Below are 20291 nucleotides of genomic sequence, written 5' to 3' on the forward strand. Positions count from 1 at the left end.
AAATGGGAATCAAATATATAATATTGTTTACAAACATCACATAAGCAATGAAACTCTCTTAGACACAAGTAGATACATATCGTTTTCATTTGGATATTACTCTAACGCGAAAAAGTTTTTAAACATCCCTTTTCATGTTTTCTAATGTCCAAAATCAATAAAAAAAATCTGTTGATTTATTTCATTAGCCGACATTCATCGCGCTTCTAGGATGACCCTGTCGACGCGTCAAATGGCTGCGCCTCAGTGCGTCTTAAGATATTGCCAGTGTGAATGTATTCTTTTTCTCGGTTAGAAAAAAAATCTTTGCATTAAAATGCTGCTTCCCCTTTCTCTGTTTCCCTCCAACACCGCCAGATGGCGCTGATCAATACATACAGAGCCATGCGTACAGCAGTGAACTCTTGCATACTTTCGTAAATGGAGTATACATATTATCAGACTGTTGATTGTAACAGCCGGTAGCACGCGCGAGAGAGAGCGAGAGCAACACGGCATACTTAGAGGCCTATCGTACAACAGAAGAAATCAATCTAATGTGAATAGACAGCAGACCTAATGTTCACCGAAACTTCTGACAAATGGCAACTTCATGATTTGACTGAAAAGTGTACGGTAGTGAGATTGAACTATTAAGAGGGAGCAATATGTTGTGGCTATACGCGATCGGGTGTTGGCTATTGGCCTTTTTCATACCTACCTGGGGTAGTGACGATGCCAAAAGACTATACCACGACCTCCTGGTGGAGAGACACTATAACAAACTTATAAGACCAGTCAGCAACAGTTCGGACAAACTTGTTGTGAAGATGGGCATACGACTGTCCCAGCTGATAGACGTGGTAAGTATAAATGTATATAGGGTATGGAAGTGTGGGGCGCTGTTACATCACCACCATATGTTTACACTAGCTCTCAGGTAGGCTCTCGCACGTGATACTGATACTAGGCAATGATATCTTGGTATATGCGCACGACTTACACAACACACGTATCACATGTCGATATAAACACATATTGTATACTTATAGGCTTTGTACGCATTTCTTGGTGGAATTTAAATGTTACATAGATCCACTTGTGTGTTTTGTTCATTCAGTAATAATAAAACACACACCTGATTATCTTTAGTACTCTTGCCCTGATCTAGATGGCGCCACTGACAAGACAATGCCCCTTCGTTTCATAATAGATAATCTCACTTTCAATTTACCTATACAATACACAACACACATATAAATGGTTTTGAAACAGAAATATCTCTAGGGCAAATGATGAAGTAACCTAAGTTATTAAGTTGGTTTAAGTTATCCGACAGAAAAGCCTGGTACAATATTTGTGTAAGCTTGGTAATTCCGTTGCGTCTTCAGTTACGCTGTTCCTGAGACACTGTAAGGAATAATGGAGAGCTGATCAAATTACGTAGAATTGTGTGCTGTGAGGTTAAGTTTGGCATTTAAACAAAATACTCTGAATGTCACGATGATTTGTTTGCTTCGACTGGTTAAAGATATGTCCAAATATGTCCATCAAATGAACCGGTGGTCCTAAACCCTTGTCTCCCTATACCTATCTCTATTCTCTATTCAAGTCCCGGCGCGTTTTCAAATTACATTAAAGTCGCAGGTCCAAGCGTCTCCTCGGCCCTTTCTCAGACTGGCACCAACGTCTCTCAGCCCCCTTCTTCCACTGGCGTTAGCATCTGGCAAGTCCGCTCCTTCCATTGACCCTTACGTCCTCAAGACACCTTCTCCCACTGACCCAGACGTCTCTCATTCCTCTTCCTCCACTAGACCCAATATCTCACAGTCCCTTTCTTACGCTAGCCATGGCGTCTACCTATCTCAGTCTCCCACTGACATCAACGTCTCAAGATCTCTTTCTCACTCTGGCCCATTCCTCGTACCCCGTTTGCCTCGAAATCTTCCTATCCAGCTCTCCCTTTGGTCCTGTTCCCGGACACATTTTCCACACTGTCTCAGACCTTCTCCATTGCACATTTCCTGTGTCATGTCCCCGCCCTTACGACTTCCTAATCTCTTCCTGTCCTGTCTCCGACATCTCCCTATCTCCTTGCCCCAGAACACCCGACCCTTGTTTATCCTCCTTTCTCCCTCTAGCTATCCAATGGTTCCTAATGACCTTCTGTTTTAGACACAGACATCTATCACCCTTTTATCACAAACAACATACGAATGGAGTAAAGACGGTCGTGAAACGTAGAGTTTCTCTTAGATATTTAAATTATAGCGACATATCGGAAGTTTCTTCATTGATTTAATATCATATCGATAATCATCTTCATTGGGTTAATTTACCGCACACATGGCCAGGATAAGTACATGTTTTCTATGTGAAAACTAGCCTATAATTGGCTTAGTTTACAAGTGGTCAAATATTTTGGTCGCCATTTTTGGTATTGACTGGACTCTAAGGCATGCGCATGCGTAAGTGAAAACAATGTCCATACAATAAAGACATTTCCCTGGTTTATCATTTGATTTCTTTTTTTCATTTAAATCATACCATGAATCGAATGAAAAGGAAATTGAAACTGGACTTACAGAAGACAAGATACATTGTATCCTGGAGTACATTCACTTTGCTTGCAGTAAACTGGTGATTTACAGACAGATTTTGAATCTGGAACAAAAAGATGTTTCCTTTGAATGCAATTTCATCTTCAATTTCAAAATTCCATTATCTCAAAGTCATTGCATGTATCGCATTGTTTAGAAAAACTTCTTTGTTTTTTGGGGGGCAGGGTATCTTTATCGAAATTACTTCGAAGTCAAACTCTATCTACTGACCTTAGAATGTATCTTTGTTTAAGAATTGCCGATTACATGTAGGAGACAATATAATTCAGACGAACACTATACTGATGGGTCTCGTGTCCGGTGGCAATAAAAACTCCAGGTTAAGACACGTTTCTGATTTGAATTCGATAATACACTGACATGAATACAAATAATTCAATAAGATTATCTAGTCCAGCGTATAGCTTTCTAGAGGCCCTGTTTGTATTGGAGATGTTGAATATACAGTAAATTGAACTATTGTTTTGATTTTTACAAGTTATAAAAACTTATATTAATCACTTTGTCCTGATGAAAGCGAACGAGAGATCTATTGTGAAGGGAAACATGAGTTCCCGGGGAAAAATCACGAAAAATCACGTAGTCCAGCAGATGGCCCAATAACTTTCCTGTCTTTTCGGGGAATCGAACCCTGGACGTCGAGGTGATACAATAGACTCTATGTCACGTCTGCTGAGCTATACATTTTTCTAATTCAAAAGTTATATTTGAGGAACGGGTTTACAGTATCTTGTTAACAATAGGGAACATTATTGCAGAGACCAGCGGCACAGAGAGGACAAGGAAGATGATAACAACATAACTGATAAACATTATAACTTTTAAAAATCTATAAAATGTGATGCACTTTTTAATGGTCTTATTTTAAGAATAACAACGTTTTTAATCCCTTTAAATCATACTTACATGTAGGTAATTTATTAATAGTTTGTGTAATTAGTTTTTTTCCCCAAAAAAATCCCAAAACATTCTTATGTCTTTCTGTTCACCAGAAAGTAAATCTAGCCTGGTCTCTATTTTCCCCCAAACTCAACAAATTAATTTTCTGTGTGCTGTCTCACAACTTCAATATTTGGCAATAATCACTAAATAAGTTAAAGGATGTCTGTAAATCTAGAGTAGATTTAAATAAATTTTTAGTGTCATATACACACAAGAGAATGTATATATTGTACAATTAAAAAACACCAATATTTTCAGAGAATATTTCCTACCTTTACACACTTTTGTATCAAGAAGAATAAAATAAACCCTTACCAATAAAGAAATCATGTAAACAAGACTAGATACTATGGACATGAAAATTTTAGATCCACAAAAAATGTGTCAAAACACTGTCTGGTATACTATTTAATTTAGGATTGTTCAGAAAAATTGTGCGAAACACACAAGTCAATAGTGCCTTTAAGTACAAAATACTTAGATACAGTTGCCAAATTGCATCATACAGCTATTTCGTCCTTCCAAAGATGACGACTGATCGAGAAGAACTGCACTAACCTCAAAGCTAAGCCAAAATGATCATAATATTCAATATTGACCAAAAATAACGCTAAATACAAGTGTATGAATAAAAACATTCAGGTTACAACAAACCTCGGGGACTAAACATCCACTAAGCAGTGTTTACCACATGCAAGAGATATTGAGGATGTCTCAAAATTTCCCGTTTAGATCATATATATTTCACGTGCATGATATGATATCTATTTTTCACTGTTGCGAGGCACTTTCTTTGACGTCAGATAGTTTGATCATGAGCTTTACAACAACACGTCATTTGAATTGCCCACCATACACTTACAACCATTATGATACATTAATTCAGGATTGGATGAAAGTGTATTTGTTTAATAAGAATAATAAAAACCTATTGCCGGGGATGTTGTTTCACAACTTTATATGCAATCAACGTAACAATCGGGTACAAATTGTATGTTATGGGAGGGTTTTACTGTACTACTTCTGCCTGTAATATCTGTTTTACAGATAAAACAAAATATCACAGTTTCAATATGGATGGTGGTTTCTTAGCCCACAAATACGATTTTTAAACATTTCTTTAGAGGTAGTTTGATAACGTCTAATACAATATGATGAAAACGAATTCATTTCATTATCAGACAGATTAATACAATATAATAAACTGATTGAAATTGATATCTAATTAACAGATTATATCCTTTGAGACGTGATCGAAAGCCATACATTTATTTCATTTTCACCCTAGCGGCAATACGAAGGGGCTGAAGTAAGCAACGTATTCGTGATTGCAGATTGGGATTCGAAAAACGCATCTGATTGAACATTCTAATAACGAATCCGCTGGGTAGGAGGATGGAGACTCGGATGATAATTATGGTTATTTCTTTCATGCAGTTTACTTTATACCAGCAATACAGTTTGGGGATTCGAATAACGAATGCATTTCCAGCATCGGGTTGGAGATCGCATCCGTTACTAACTTCAGCACAATACAGAATCCAGAAAGCCACAGAAATCAAATTTCCGTAAGTGCTACCAAGAAATATGCAAAATGCTATGCAGAAAAAAATGTGATGTAATTCTACGCATTTAAACCTTGCATAAGGTTTTTGTCTTGTCTTGGGTGTGCTACGTTCCGTTTACGTTAAACTGTGTTAGATTTCATACCGAAGATAAATTTTAAAGTTCCGAAAAGATGTCATCTAGTTTTCCTTAAATTATGTACTTGTAACAGATTATAGATAACTTTGAAAGCAGTTGTACTGGAAATGGTTTCCACACTACATCAACACCGCTTAGAAGTCAAACGGAAAACAGGTTCGGAGCGTAAGAAAGCATCTCTGCTATTAATATGTGGAATCTCACAAATCATCATAGTAGTTGTGATACATTTTAAACCACAGTGTGTCGACTGCAAACAGAATCATAATAATAGAATGGTCTTGGAGATGGGGTGGGGGAGGGGCGTTTTCAGATTAACACTTCCGGATTGATCACTCTTGCGTGAAAATATTCGAGTGTAATTGTATTTTATTTGTGTGTAATTCTATTTATTCTTATGATTGCCTGTTGCGTTACTCCGAATTAAGATGGTTACGGTGTGTTACAGTCCGTATTAGTGTACACTCATCTCGCTTTTAAGGGTCGTTGGCTTCATAACTTAATAGTGTTGTAAACGGTAATAAATAATAATATAACGGTAATAATAAAAGTGTGATTTTTTACTTCACCAACAAGAAAAACAAATATGATATGATATAAATGCTGAAGATATATTAGATAAATGTTCTTTGTGATGAACAAAATGCGAAGGTGATTATTTTTGTATAAATTCTATCAGCCAGTCTTTCTAATCATTTATCCCACCAGAGGGAAATTTCAGCTTAAGGGTTTGAGCCATCTCTAAAGCGGATTCATTTGACATTTATCGAAAGCCAGGCAGACCCTGATGTTATAATGAGTCGAAGTCACACGTTATATGTTGAGTGCACACTTCATAGTGAGTCTTGTACATACCTCATGAGTCGAGTACACACGTTATGATGAGTCGTGTTTACATGTTATAATGAGTCGTGTACACGTTATAATTAATCGTGTTTACACGTTATAATGAGTCGTGTTTACACGTTATAATGAGTCGTGTACACACGTTATAATGAGTCGTGTACACACGTTATAATGAGTCGTGTTTACACGTTATAATGAGTCGTGTTTACACGTTATAATGAGTCGTGTACACACGTTATAATGAGTTGTGTACACACGTTATAATATGTCGTGTGCACACGTTATAATGAGTCGTGTGCATACGTTATAATGAGTCGTGTACAAACGTTATAATGAGTCGTGTACACACGTTATAATGAGTCGTGTTTACACGTTATAATGAGTCGTGTACACACGTTATAATGAAACGTGTGCATACGTTATAATGAGTCGTGTACACACGTTATAATTTTGCGAGTCGTGTACATAGTTGTAATGAGTCATGTACACATTTCATGATACGTTTTACACTTTCTATATGATAAAGCAATATAAATATTGATTAATAAGTAATACATCGCTGTAGACCTGATGTAATCTGTTATGTAACAGACTCCGATAGTTTCTGATGACGAATACAGTAACTGGTCGGGTCTCCCACAGCGTGATATATGTATGTTATATAACATAATGACTCTTGTCTATTATATACATTTTGTATTGTGTGCTGTCAATTAATTTTAGTTATAGTTGCCGATATAAAGTGTTGCTTGAAAATTTGTAATGGAAAATATATCAATTATTCAACCAGCATCAGCTAAAATCAGCGGGTAGAAACGAGTCGTGATTTCTGTCCTTGCACATAACGACTTGTGAAATATTTTCATGTTTGCTCGCAGTGTACGTCTCTATTTGACTTGTATTCAACAATCTCACCACCAAACAAATACCTACCTGCCAAGATCTCTAGCCAGTAACGAATGCTTAGAGGGGAGGTGATTGTACAATACCTACCTTCTAATATCTTTAGTAACTACCAAAGGCTCAGAGAGGAGATGATTGGACAATGCCTTCTTGTCAAACTCTCTAGTCACTAACAAAGGCTCAGAGAGGAGATGATATGCACCTCTCTTGTTAAGGAATTTAAAACGATAAAGGAATGCTTAAGACATCGACTGTGCCTGGTTAAACATAATGCACTGGTAAAGTAAAGGTCCTATCAGAAGACAGAGTAACGAAGATTTACATAACCTGCACAACTGACATTTATGTAAGTAAACTTATCTAACAACTTATGAAACTTATGAACAATGGCAGTATAATAACCTGTACACTATCTTTAAGACGGCCTACGTTGCCCTATAGATACATGTGTCTACTTTGTTTATAGGGTTCTACAGGACTCTCTGTCTGTCGTCCATGTGACGATACACTGTTTATTGTTGTCACACTCTCGCATAGTTTCCTTTATTTCTGACGTTTTTGTAAATAGAATTGCATTTTATCTTTTGTTTTAGTTTTTTTATATGGAACAAATGGTGGACTCACTTTCACAATCTGGATCATCAATGTGTTTTATTACATTCGATAGATAATGGTTAAACATGCGTCTCGCCGATTCAACGTAAGAGTTGGATATGAACTGGTAATGTAATTGTTTCTGTCGTCATTACCTATTTGATCAGCAATGTACTGTTAGACACAAACTTACATTGCAATTTTATTAGAAATTCATTCTTGATCAATATTACAAAATTACTGCCAATTTTGTTGGCCTTATCTCTTTGTAAAACGACACCGTTTGTACTGTAGCTGTAGTTTTATTTGTGGTCCAGACTTAATTTACGTCTTCTAGTCGATATAATAAGATGTATTGTGATATAGGTGATGTCTCATGTGATATCACCTGCGACTCATGTCAGTTTCAGCACGCTAGTGCGGAGTGAATTACTTTTCCGGTCACATGAGTCAAAAGTGTTCAGTCTTCGAAAAACCTCTTCCCGATAGTTCGACAGCAACATACTGGCTTGAAGGTCTTGAAAAGGTAGTTAAATGATTACCTTGACCCACCTTTAACTTCACAGGATTTAAGTTCTTCAAACGACCTATGCTTATTAACCAAAGGCCCAAAGAACATAACAAGTCGTCAGTATTATACCTCAGCGAGTAGCTTTCAATTTTGTTCAAATGAATGACCTTGACCCACTTTTAATGCCACAAGTTTCGAACACATTTCTTAGCAAGTTAACAAAAGGTCAAAGGTCATGTTTTGGTCAGCTGACAGAAAGGGCATTTTAAAATATAAAAACAGATGAAACATGCAGGCCCAGTTGGCCTCTTGTTATATAATTAGTATTTCAAACTATGTGATTTAGTTTATGTTGAATTTGATGTGAATTTTATTTTCATGATACCTGAACGATATCCAGATTTTTTTTTTTTTTTTTTTTCATCAATATAAACTTATCTGTTGGTTGGTGACTGTGTAGATATCTTTACTTTAAATTACTAAAAGAATGGATTAGCTGCAACTCTTCCACCACCTTGGAAGCCGTAACTGATTTTTAGGGAGGAGAGGAGGGTATTCAGAATGATGATCCAGTGAATGGTGTAGCAAATGAATTGTGGCCACTTCGGAAACTAAAAAAAATATTTTGAAAACATGAATTTATCAATATAATAAAAAACATTTATATATATCCTATATGTATTGTGGTACATTATGGCTTCATTTTGTTTATTAATGTAACAAAAGCCACTCAGACTAACGAGACTTGACCTATGTACGTACAATGCAGGCAAGTTAATTTTGTTTGAAACAAGACAATAACTACCATAACACTTGCTATTCAGGTACGTGGCCTGGTATGTAAAGCGATGTCGACCAGTATGTGAATCCCATTGTAGAAGGAAGTGAGCTAGCGTGTTATGATACTTCACTATAAACACGTGGGCATTGTAATCGTGGCCATGTCTGGTCGTATATGGGTAACATATGGACAACATAAAGTACTGTACATGCTTCAATAAGCTTGTAATTCTCAAGGAATTTCATTCGATTGAGAGTTTGTTGTCATTGTTAAACTCTTATGTGAACGTTACACTTGTAAATGGCGTAAAATTGTCCACGAAACCTTGGGAGAGATATTGCGGCAATAAGCGGAACGACGCGCCTATAAACACGTCAGTTTGCGCGTCCCAATACGCTCATTGCACGTGTTCGCGCACGGTATCGCTCAGGTTTATTATAACTGGGTGTTATTTATTTCGAAAGATTGTAAACGAATCGAAGCCGAATTGAGTTTACAATGATGCCATTCAACATAATGCGAGCTACATGCTGAACACTTGTCTTAAGCATAGTCATTACGTCTACCAATTCTCAGTCGGGTAATTAATATGGCATTGCTTTTAATTATTACGGAATCTTCTCTAACTGCGATATTAGATTTCTAACTATGTTTTATCAGGTGCAGTTTACAGGAGTATAATACAAACAGATCTAAATCACTATTGTGTTCACTATACTTAACATTCTTTACGTATCAAGGACATCGACATTGTTCATTAGAACTTGTAATTAGAATGGAAACCATCAACGCCGATGTAATTGAGTGCAATTTTTGGTTTTAATTTGTGGTTTTTCCATCCAAAGGAAAGTAAATACAAACGCATGTTACAATATATCTACGTATTAAAGTAATTGATAGAGAGCGCATTTTATCAGTTAAGATGTCTTTCTGGAAATGAGAATACAATCCCGCGCTAACTTTTAATTTCAAAATATCCATTCAAGTAATAAGGAATGAAGTTTAGAAAAAATGAAAATTTTAGCAATCGGTTGATTATGGGAGTGGATTGCACGGAAAGACATTAACCATATACTAGTATTGTCCACTACTGAAAACCAAGATGGTTCGTTACAACATCGATGTAATACATTTATCCTTGACATTAACGTTCCGCGCCAATGTACGACATCGATGTTTGATTCGGTGGAAGTATTCCTGTGACAAATTGTATTACCGACAAATCAATGTGAACACTTAATTTGAAGCCAACCGACGACTGCCACAGAATTTGTTCCTTCACCAGTAGCATGATATGGTGTAAACATGAGGACATAACCTCGGTGTCCGTAACCTTTCTAGTGTATAATAACGCATGCACACTGTACATTGCACGTGCACTAATTCACACGAGAAAGCGTGACGTCTCCATTGAAAACGCTCGACCAATCAATGGAAATGTGTCATTTAACGGCAGCCAAATTGAATTCCTGATCTGATTATTGGCCAGTGGTGTCAAACAGACGCTTGTAATGAAGTAGGCTTCGGAGAATATCGGCGATGCATTGATCACTAATAATTGTTTGATAAACGAGACCATAAATATGTCTATAAGATCATCGTTACAGTCGCGCGTGTATGGACTTCGACATCCCCGCTAACCAACCGATGACCAACAATTGGTCAGCATTCTTCAAACATTGCTCATCAGATAGACCAAACGTTATACACGACTGATGCTAATTTACCACAAACTCAAGCTGGTCAATGACCTTGATGAGAAGTATCGATGTGGTAACTGGAAATCAACAACTTATATGATTTGAATTCGTTACCCACGTGACCCTATATTACCCTAAATGCAAAGCGTGTTGTTATTAGAAATTACGTTCACTGGTTGCTCGCTTGTGTTCAATGAATTCAGCGAACAAATATCGGAATGTCAACAAGATCTAGATTCATTCTGAAAGTTGACGAAATGATCCCAAAATAGGAACAAATGAAATATTTCCTCGGAGGCCCTTGAAAAGAAGAGCAATGAGATCTAGTACAATTAGGCATACGCGACTTTATAAAACGAAACCGCAAGGCATATTAACAAACATCGAACATTACTTAAGTCATATCGCTATATGAAATACAGTATCTTAAACTGCGTCTCTCCGAGGAACCATTCATTGTAAATTTATCTGTCAATTGTCGGGAAAGCAGTGATGTTGTTTTGTAGAGATGGGAATTCACGGTAGGGGAATCTGAATCACGTCGTCGTGGAAAGCTATTCCAGCTGTTTGTATTAAATGTACTGCGAGTTAGAAGAGTCAGTCGCATCCTTGTTTCAAATTCAGGTAGATAAAAATGAAACGGAATGACTTCACAAGGTCGTTGTTACTTGTTTTGAAAAACTCTTTGATGAATTCAAGCCAGGAGAAACACAGAGCTATGTCATATGGACATGCAAAAAGTCTGGTTTCTCCAGATCTGTTTTTTAACGTAAAACGATCCAGTGTGATGCAGCCGTATACTTGTTGTACCGCCGTTTATCTTTCTTTGGAAAGAAACTTCTTGTAACTACAGAATGAAAGTGTTCATTATTTTTTTGAATATTGTATGGAACATTAGGGTATATTTATGATAGGTCACAGCCCTTGGAAGCTCTTCAAAATCCACATTCTATTTAATTCTACTAGTCCTGAAAAATCTCACTTAATGATAGATGTATTAAAGAAATATGACATACGAAAACAATGTATAGCACATGTGCTCGTGTTCTTAAGAAAGCATCCGCATTTCTTCAGTAGCTCTATTGAATACTACGGCTTTTGACCGTTTGTTAATTGGTATCACGTGGTCTCGTATAAACATGGCGTTGCTGTGATTTGAGATACAGTCCCTCGGTCCATTAGGCATTCACCACTGCACGCATGCCCATCATCTGTTGTGAAATAAGTTACATGTCTGTAAATATGATTTGTTTTAAAGACCATCAGTTTTCCACTTCCATCAATTTGGCACCATCTAATCATTCACTATATGTGAGAGTTTAAACGTTATTACTTACGATATAAATATTCCTTTGTAGCTTTATTGTATAAAAGTCCCTAGTGTTTCGTCACGGGTGTTATAGTTACAAAAGGCAAACAAAGTTTGTGTCCATTTGTTTAAGCTGTCAACTTCAATATTTTCGGCTGTTTTATATGTTTATTTTAAAAATGTTACATTTCCATAAATATAATTCTGACGATAAATTATAAAGACCTTTGTGATAATATGATAAGCAGGCCCGTGGCTACACCGCAGATGTAATTATATATTTGTGGTTTAAGATAAACTTTGTTTACTGGTTCAAAATACCCGTAAAAGCCATGGGACGGAATTTTAAATTGATATTGCCATACATAAATTGGGGTCATCACCAAATAAAGAACATTGGTCGCATCCATCTGTTTCCCGCGCCGTAACTGAGACAAATAGTTACACTTGCCCGTGATAACGTATTTAACAGCATGCGGCCTCGTCCACAGACGGATGAGGCCCGTCCCCCGCCAACTTCCCGATAATTGCACGTCTGGATAGGCGATGATGACGTCACGAACACTTGCAATTAGCCATAGGGTTAATGAAATTAGATGGGAAAAGTCACGGAAGCAAGCACTGAACACCGTTTACCTTAGTGTTGGATGGGCAAACTCACATTGTACGTGCCGGACGACGGAGATCTCCGAAGGGTAAGAACCGACAATCTGAATGCATTTATCACAATATAAATCCATGATTGTACTTTCAAGATGTTTCATGTTGTCTTACTTTCTGATGATGACAGACGTCTTGGTGATGCAGTTTGGGTATATTGTATATTGGAGCATATTTCGTGAAAAATACCGCGGACGAAATTATTGAAATGTGAGGTCTTCCAAATTATGGGTACTGACGTTGCTATTCACTTTAATTTTTACGAGATGGAATTTATAGAAGATCTTTACAAAGCAGGTCACAAAGACCTAGCTGAACCTTTCAACTTCACTTTAAGATGTAAAGATGCTTCGTTTGCAAACACAACACATTTATTGAGTATGTCCGTCGTATATACTCACCGAAATTGGAAATCAGTGTTTAGACAAACTTTTCTACTTCAACCGCTCACAGCGCAATCAAAAAGGACACCTTTCTAGTAAGATGTTTGATAAGCTTGATGATGTCGAACTCCTTATTGTAAATTTTCCATTTCTAGATAGTATTACGCCTGATACTTCAACCTAAGGCTTAAGAGATTCAGGTTGATTAACGCGAAGGGAGAGAGTCATGATCGCCATGATCTTATTTGGAAATAATCTCTATCCTTATATGATCAGAAGTTGTCTTTCCATGCTTACGACTTTACTTGGATCGACCGTCGACGAACAATATGAGCAAGATGAAGACCTGAATAACGTCACTTCGTCAATGAATCAGTGAATGATTCATTGACGTTTTGTTTCAGATTATGTATACTGGGATCTGTCATTGATACATGTCGGACATCGGGGAAAACGTCCTAATTCGTTCTGTCAGTGGACAGACTACCCGCAAATCATCTCATTACGGACGTCCAGTATGGTCCCAGAACGATTTGACACTCGCGCCAGCAATCAATCCGTGAAACGTCTAGTGGGCATTGATTCGCAAAAAAACATTTATTTATATCTCACTTGAGCCAGCATTTTCTTAATCAGTGCCGAGGTAGGGTCACTGCGCAGTCGTATCGACTTGCCAGACCCCTGGAGTTAACGAACATCAACCTGCGTCTGTCTGTATATACTTATCGTACCGAACAGTCAAACATGTACCTAATTAAATTACAGCATTTCCAATCGGTCATATTCTGGAAATCGGTACGCTTTCCTGTCTAGTTGTTGCCTACCTGCTATATCTTACCTTATTTATAAAATCTCAGTCAGTTATGCGCTTGATTCAAGTGGTGTGTTAGGACAATAATAAATCAAGTGCACATCTTGATAAGAGTTTCCAAACGGCTTGATTTAATTGTGTTCGACATTTTTGTCCGAGCAAATAATTAGACACTTTGTATAAGAAATCGACGTTGCTCAAGAAATGGGCAATTGGCTGACATGTGGTCGACCACTCTTCAGGGGGACATATATCGCGTCTACAGTTATACATTACTAATCTAATGTAAACTGCGTAATTATAACCTAGCATCGACAGAGAATGGAAAAGACTCCCTCAAGGTCGCTCATGCGATTAAAGATGAAAGTTTTCTAATGGAGCAAGTTGCTTAAATTAGTATTTGAGCTCAATTGGTAAGAAGCTTTATTACCAAATTCTCGTTCAATCTCAGACTTCCCTGTTGCCGTCGTTATTACAGTTAACTTTAGGGTCAGTGTAGTACGGAATGCCGGGATATCGTTGCCGCGGGTTCATTGACAGTCGTGTCGTTGATGTAGACTCTATCAGTGTAACCAGAATGACTCTGATCAAATTTCCATAAAAACGACAATGATTATCCTGGTCCTTCATGTAAACATGGACGGGATCAGTAAGGGACTAGTTTCATTAATTCAGGGTCGCAGTTCGAGTGTTTTATAACAATATCATATGCCTTTGTATGGTCGACAAGTCTTCTCATTTGGAAGCAAGGGTCTGCTTAAGTGCATACACGGCCGGTGTTTGGCTAAAGGCGGACGGGCGATATCAGAACTCTATAATACTATACTTGATTGAGACTGCTGAAATTAATGATGCCGATCTTTGGGAATCGCGGGAATGAGTTTTACTGACCCATTCTTTGAGCCAAGGAAATGTTCATTGGTCAGGTCTCAGACTTTGAATTCCGAAAAAGATCATGTGGCACATTACCGCGTGTGTTGTTGGCCATTTCATAGCTTTTGTCTCCCCCATAGTGTTGCTAGGTAGGATATGAGTGTCAGTCACTTCCGCCCTAATTCACCGAGCTGCCGTTGGTCGCAATCACAGTCCTCATTAAAACCAAGGTCATCATCACATCACTTCAAGGTTACAAGCTCACTCTGCAATTAGATTACGTAACCAAAACAAAGTAAAAAATAAAAAGCAACACTTAGTTTGTATTACAATAACCTGAAATTGGGTCTATCACAGATCAACAGAGGTAGGTGGACGTTACATTCTCGGATATGGGATGGCATGATTGTACATTGTAAGAGTGTGATATTCTTAAAACTTACAAGGTAACCAAGGAATTAGAAAAAAAATAGAAATAAAAAAAATAAGAAAAAACATAAAAATAAGAAAAAATAAAATACGCTACTCCTTACATATCATTGAACTGTTACCGTTATAATGGTCCAAATACACCATTCATTGATGTTAGTGCTTGATATAGCAACATTTACAGCTTATTCAGCGAAAGTACTACATAATAGCACTATAACTATTTATTAAGGTCATAGGTCAAGAGGTTAACATCCTTTTATACCATTGTTCCTGGAAATATGTTCATCTACTGTTAATTGAAAAGTGCTACACAAAAACGTCTTATCTTAATGAGTCATTTCTCATAACAATAATCTTTTTCTTTCAGAGAAAGCAGCTGTTTAAGAGAAAGTGGCAAATGTAAACATCTTTCTATAAAACCTTGCAATGTTTGATTTTTTTAGAAATCATTTGGTGTAAGTTGACTTCCATTGGGTTGATGGTAGAAAAAGCTACAAAATTCAGCATATCAATCAATTTTGTCATTCTTTAGTCAAAGATGGATGGAGATGTTGGTTGATTTGAGCAAAGTTTTGTATCGACAGGACAATGAAACAAGAATATCGTGGGGAAAATACCAATGATAAAAAGGTTTTTAAACGATTTTAATTTTCATTTCGAAAACTTATTTTGGAATCACTGACTGAACGAAACCCATGAAATGGTCGTTTTGTTGTATTCAACAAATAAGAGGTGCATCTACATAAATGGTGGTGAGGTAACAGTCTTTTGTTGATTGTGGCACAGCATACAGTACTCTCTACTGTCACCCAGACTGCTAGAGTCAGATATCATGAAGATTCACCTGTCATTACTCTCTACTGTCACCCAGACTGCTAGAGTCAGATATCATGAAGATTCACCTGTCATTACTGTCTACTGTCACCCAGACTGCTAGAGTCAGATATCATACCCGCTACTGTCACCCAGACTGCTAGAGTCAGATAGCATGAAGATTCACCTGTCATTACTGTCTACTGTCACCCAGACTGCTAGAGTCAGATATCATACCCGCTACTGTCACCCAGACTGCTACAGTCAGATATCATACCCGCTACTGTCACCCAGACTGCTAGAGTCAGATATCATGAAGATTCACCTGTCATTACTCTCTACTGTCACCCAGACTGCTAGAGTCAGATATCATGAAGATTCACCTGTCATTACTGTCTACTGTCACCCAGACTGCTAGAGTCAGATATCATGAAGATTCACCTGTCATTACTCTCTACTGTCACCCAGACTACCAGAGTCAGATATCATGAAGATTCACCTGTCATTACTCTCTACTGTCACCCAGACTGCTAGAGTCAGATAGCATGAAGATTCACCTGTCATTACTGTCTACTGTCACCCAGACTGCTAGAGTCAGATATCATGAAGATTCACCTGTCATTACCTGTCACCCAGACTGCTACAGTCTCATCTACTGTCACCCAGACTGCTAGAGTCAGATATCATGAAGATTCACCTGTCATTACTCTCTCACCCAGACTGCTAGAGTGATATCATACCCGCTACTGTCACCCAGACTGCTACAGTCAGCTGTCACCCAGACTGCTAGAGTCAGATATCATGAAGATTCACCTGTCATTACTCTCTACTGTCACCCAGACTGCTAGAGTCAGATATCATGAAGATTCACCTGTCATTACTCTCTACTGTCACCCAGACTGCTAGAGTCAGATATCATACCCGCTACTGTCACCCAGACTGCTACAGTCAGATATCATACCCGCTACTGTCACCCAGACTGCTAGAGTCAGATATCATGAAGATTCACCTGTCATTACTCTCTACTGTCACCCAGACTGCTAGAGTCAGATATCATGAAGATTCACCTGTCATTACTCTCTACTGTCACCCAGACCGCCAGAATTGGATATCCTGAGAGAATCACCTGTCATTACTCTCTACTGTCACCCAGACCGCCAGAATTGGATATCCTGAGAGAATCACCTGTCATTACTCTCTACTGTCACCCAGACCGCCAGAATTTGATATCCTGAGAGAATCACCTGTCATTACTCTCTACTGTCACCCAGACCGCCAGAGTCAGATATCCTGAGAGAATCACCTGTCATTACTCTCTACTGTCACCCAGACCGCCAGAATTGGATATCCTGAGAGAATCACCTGTCATTACTCTCTACTGTCACCCAGACCGCCAGAATTGGATATCCTGAGAGAATCACCTGTCATTACTCTCTACTGTCACCCAGACCGCCAGAATTGGATATCCTGAGAGAATCACCTGTCATTACTCTCATGTCACCCAGACCGCCAGAGTCAGATATCCTCTCACCTGTCATTACTCTCTACTGTCACCCAGACCGCCAGAATTGGATATCCTGAGAGAATCACCTGTCATTACTCTCTACTGTCACACAGACCGCCAGAATTGGATATCCTGAGAGAATCACCTGTCATTACTCTCTACTGTCACACAGACCGCCAGAATTGGATATCCTGAGAGAATCACCTGACGAACAACCTTGCTTTCCGTTTCTTTCTCACACTTGTTTAATGAAATTAATTGAAAACAGGCCCGTTCAAACTTAGAAGTGTATAACTTTGTTATAGCCTTACAGATAACAGGTCTTGGTGATTTCAAGGTCAAACATGTCATTATGACAAAATTATTTTAATCAACATAAATACGCAAGATGTATGTTAATACCCTGTGTCGGTATGTGGTCTAATTTTGCTAATGGAGTAACATTAATTATCATGTTGGAATTCTTATCGGAGACCTGAGGAATCCCTTCTGGTGGATTTGCCTCTATTCAACAGCTAAGGTCATTTGACGACATAGATGATGGGTCAAGGAAATCATTCGCTTCCCTTTTATCGTCACTCAAATTCCACGTGGTCACGTTTAGCTGGCATTTAAAGCTACGGATGACCGTAAGAACAAAAGACTTTTGTATGTACAGAGACATCACCTTCCTTACTTGATCAAATGATAGGAAACACAAAAACGAGGTCTTGCCATGTACGACATGTACGAAGATCCCAAACTTAATCTCATTTCATGATGTTGGAATTGGGATATAAGGTACAATTTACAATCCCTTCTTCCAGGGCAAACGGAAAAAGACACTTACGATCAATATTACTTTTGTGACACGAGACTGTTGATTATGACGTCATTGTTAAGGTGTCAGGAGAAGTGTACTTTACATAATTCCACGATGACGTCATGAAAATGGTGCATTGATGCTGATTTCTCTGTGGTTGGTTTAACCGCACCTACGTATAATCGAAAATCTTTATGTGAGCGTATCATAGATGAAAACATCAGAAACAAATGGGATACTTAAAGCTACATGTTCATGTTAAAGACACTGATGTAAGGTTTTTCTGACGTAATATTTACGAGGTTTTTTTTACCAAACGTATTGTGATAATGTACACATGCACGTCAGTGTGTGAAGATTTTTTTTTGTGTTATAGACTTAAAATGCCTTTTGAGTGAGTATAAAAGTGCACTTATTTATCATTAGATCTAGCATGCATAATGGATATACGTTTTTTAAATCGGTAAAGAAATAATCTTTTCAGAATATAATGATTTTTTTTATTGTTTACAGGATGAAAAGAACCAGATCATGACGACGAATGTCTGGCTTCGTCAGGTAAGTCATCGCAGGACTTTTTAATACATCTAGCTCCCTCTATGAAAAAGGAGGATGGGGTGGTATAATCAATATCATAGTCATTAGCACACAACTTTTTTAACATTGTAGTATAATTGACACAATATACAACAGAATTTATAGCTGCTGCTGCTTTTTATAAACACATCGATGAGTTATTGTAATAACATACCAGATTTAATGTGATAAATCTTGATTTTAACTATACATTCACCTATGCCTTTAGAGTGTTTGTATTTCTGGTCTATAGACCTTCTCGTCGTTCCGGAGTATGGAGCCCGTCGCCTTCGGAGAGACGGCAGCAAACGTAGTGGTTCCTATCGCCGCTATTTCATACATAGTATAAGTCATAAATGTTTGATATCGACGATAGAATCAGCAGACATGTGTTAGATCACATTTAAAGTACGGAATCGCCTATTTTACGGACGCCAATGTAACGATACCCCGGTCAATGATGGACGATGCGCTCACTAATTCAGATTGATTTATTTTACTGTAGTTGACCAAAGCAATTGTACTTAGTCCGGATTGCTCACGTTGTATCTATAACTAGACATTCCATGGACGAAAGCCCTAGCAGCACTAAAGGTTCGGTATCAGAGAGAGCAGCTAGGATCGCAGTCTGCACCGATCTTATAGCTAACCTGTCATCGATGTAAGCTAAACAAGGTACCTGCGTAACGTGAAACATAAACAATGTCTTATATTGATATAGTATATGGTTGGTCTGTAGATCTTCCGGAAGTACAGTACAATTGCATAGCGGAACACCAAATCACGGCTTTGGTGACTTAGAATTATATATGTGTAAAACGTAGATCGTTTCATACATTTGTTCAAAATATATCATAATGTAAAATCACATTTTGTCTATGAGAACCAATCGTCGAATCAATACTCTTTATTCTGAGAATGTGTCAATTTTATTTCAAGACTCCTTCGATAAATCGGTATGTCTTTGAAATCGACTTTTGAATATGTAGTACGTATTGGTGATGTGATGGCCTTGCTACAATTGTACTGTGGTATTTGGGTCGCTATTAGGAACAAGTACCGACACACACCTGCCTGTTTACAACACTGAATTGCTTAATTCCAGATTTCAGGATGTACCATTTGAAATCCGAAATGCTAGTATCGTATGTCCACGCGCACAGATATCTTATGTAAGAAGATACACAGAACCGGAAAGTTCTCTATTACCGTTCTGTACGAAACATATAATCAGGAACCTCAAATTTTCTTACCGTCGAATTATTAACGGTGGTTGACGTGTGCCGGGATATGTAACCAACACGCGATGTACGAGCACGCTGCACGTGCATTCCTAGTTGTAATAACGCTGCAGCACGCGATTTGTCGGTTTTAGAAAAGCTAACGTTCGCCATATAATAACCAAGTGCAAGAAACACTTCTATTGATTTCCGAACAAATTGTTTCATACATATTTATATGATGTAAGATTTGCTGAGAGCGACATTTCACCGCTGTTACATTTTACGGACCAGAGATTCCGGGTACATATTCTACTGTATGCTGTT

General features: G+C 37.9%; 1 protein-coding gene across 1 annotated transcript in view; it reads left to right on the forward strand.

Moving 5' to 3' along the window:
- Nucleotides 1-408: 408 nt before the first annotated feature.
- LOC132551970 (acetylcholine receptor subunit alpha-like 1) overlaps nt 409-20291 on the forward strand; it is a 30475-nt gene continuing 10592 nt past the window's right edge. Inside the window, exons 1-2 of the mRNA XM_060216116.1 lie at nt 409-842; nt 18682-18726. Coding sequence (XP_060072099.1) covers nt 648-842; nt 18682-18726 — 240 coding nt within the window. The 5' untranslated portion in view covers nt 409-647. The remainder of the gene's footprint in view (nt 843-18681; nt 18727-20291) is intronic.

This window comes from Ylistrum balloti, unplaced genomic scaffold, assembly GCF_031769215.1.
Source record: "Ylistrum balloti isolate Yb309-2 unplaced genomic scaffold, AGI_CSIRO_Ybal_v1 Utg370230, whole genome shotgun sequence".
Lineage (NCBI taxonomy): Eukaryota > Metazoa > Mollusca > Bivalvia > Pectinida > Pectinidae > Ylistrum > Ylistrum balloti.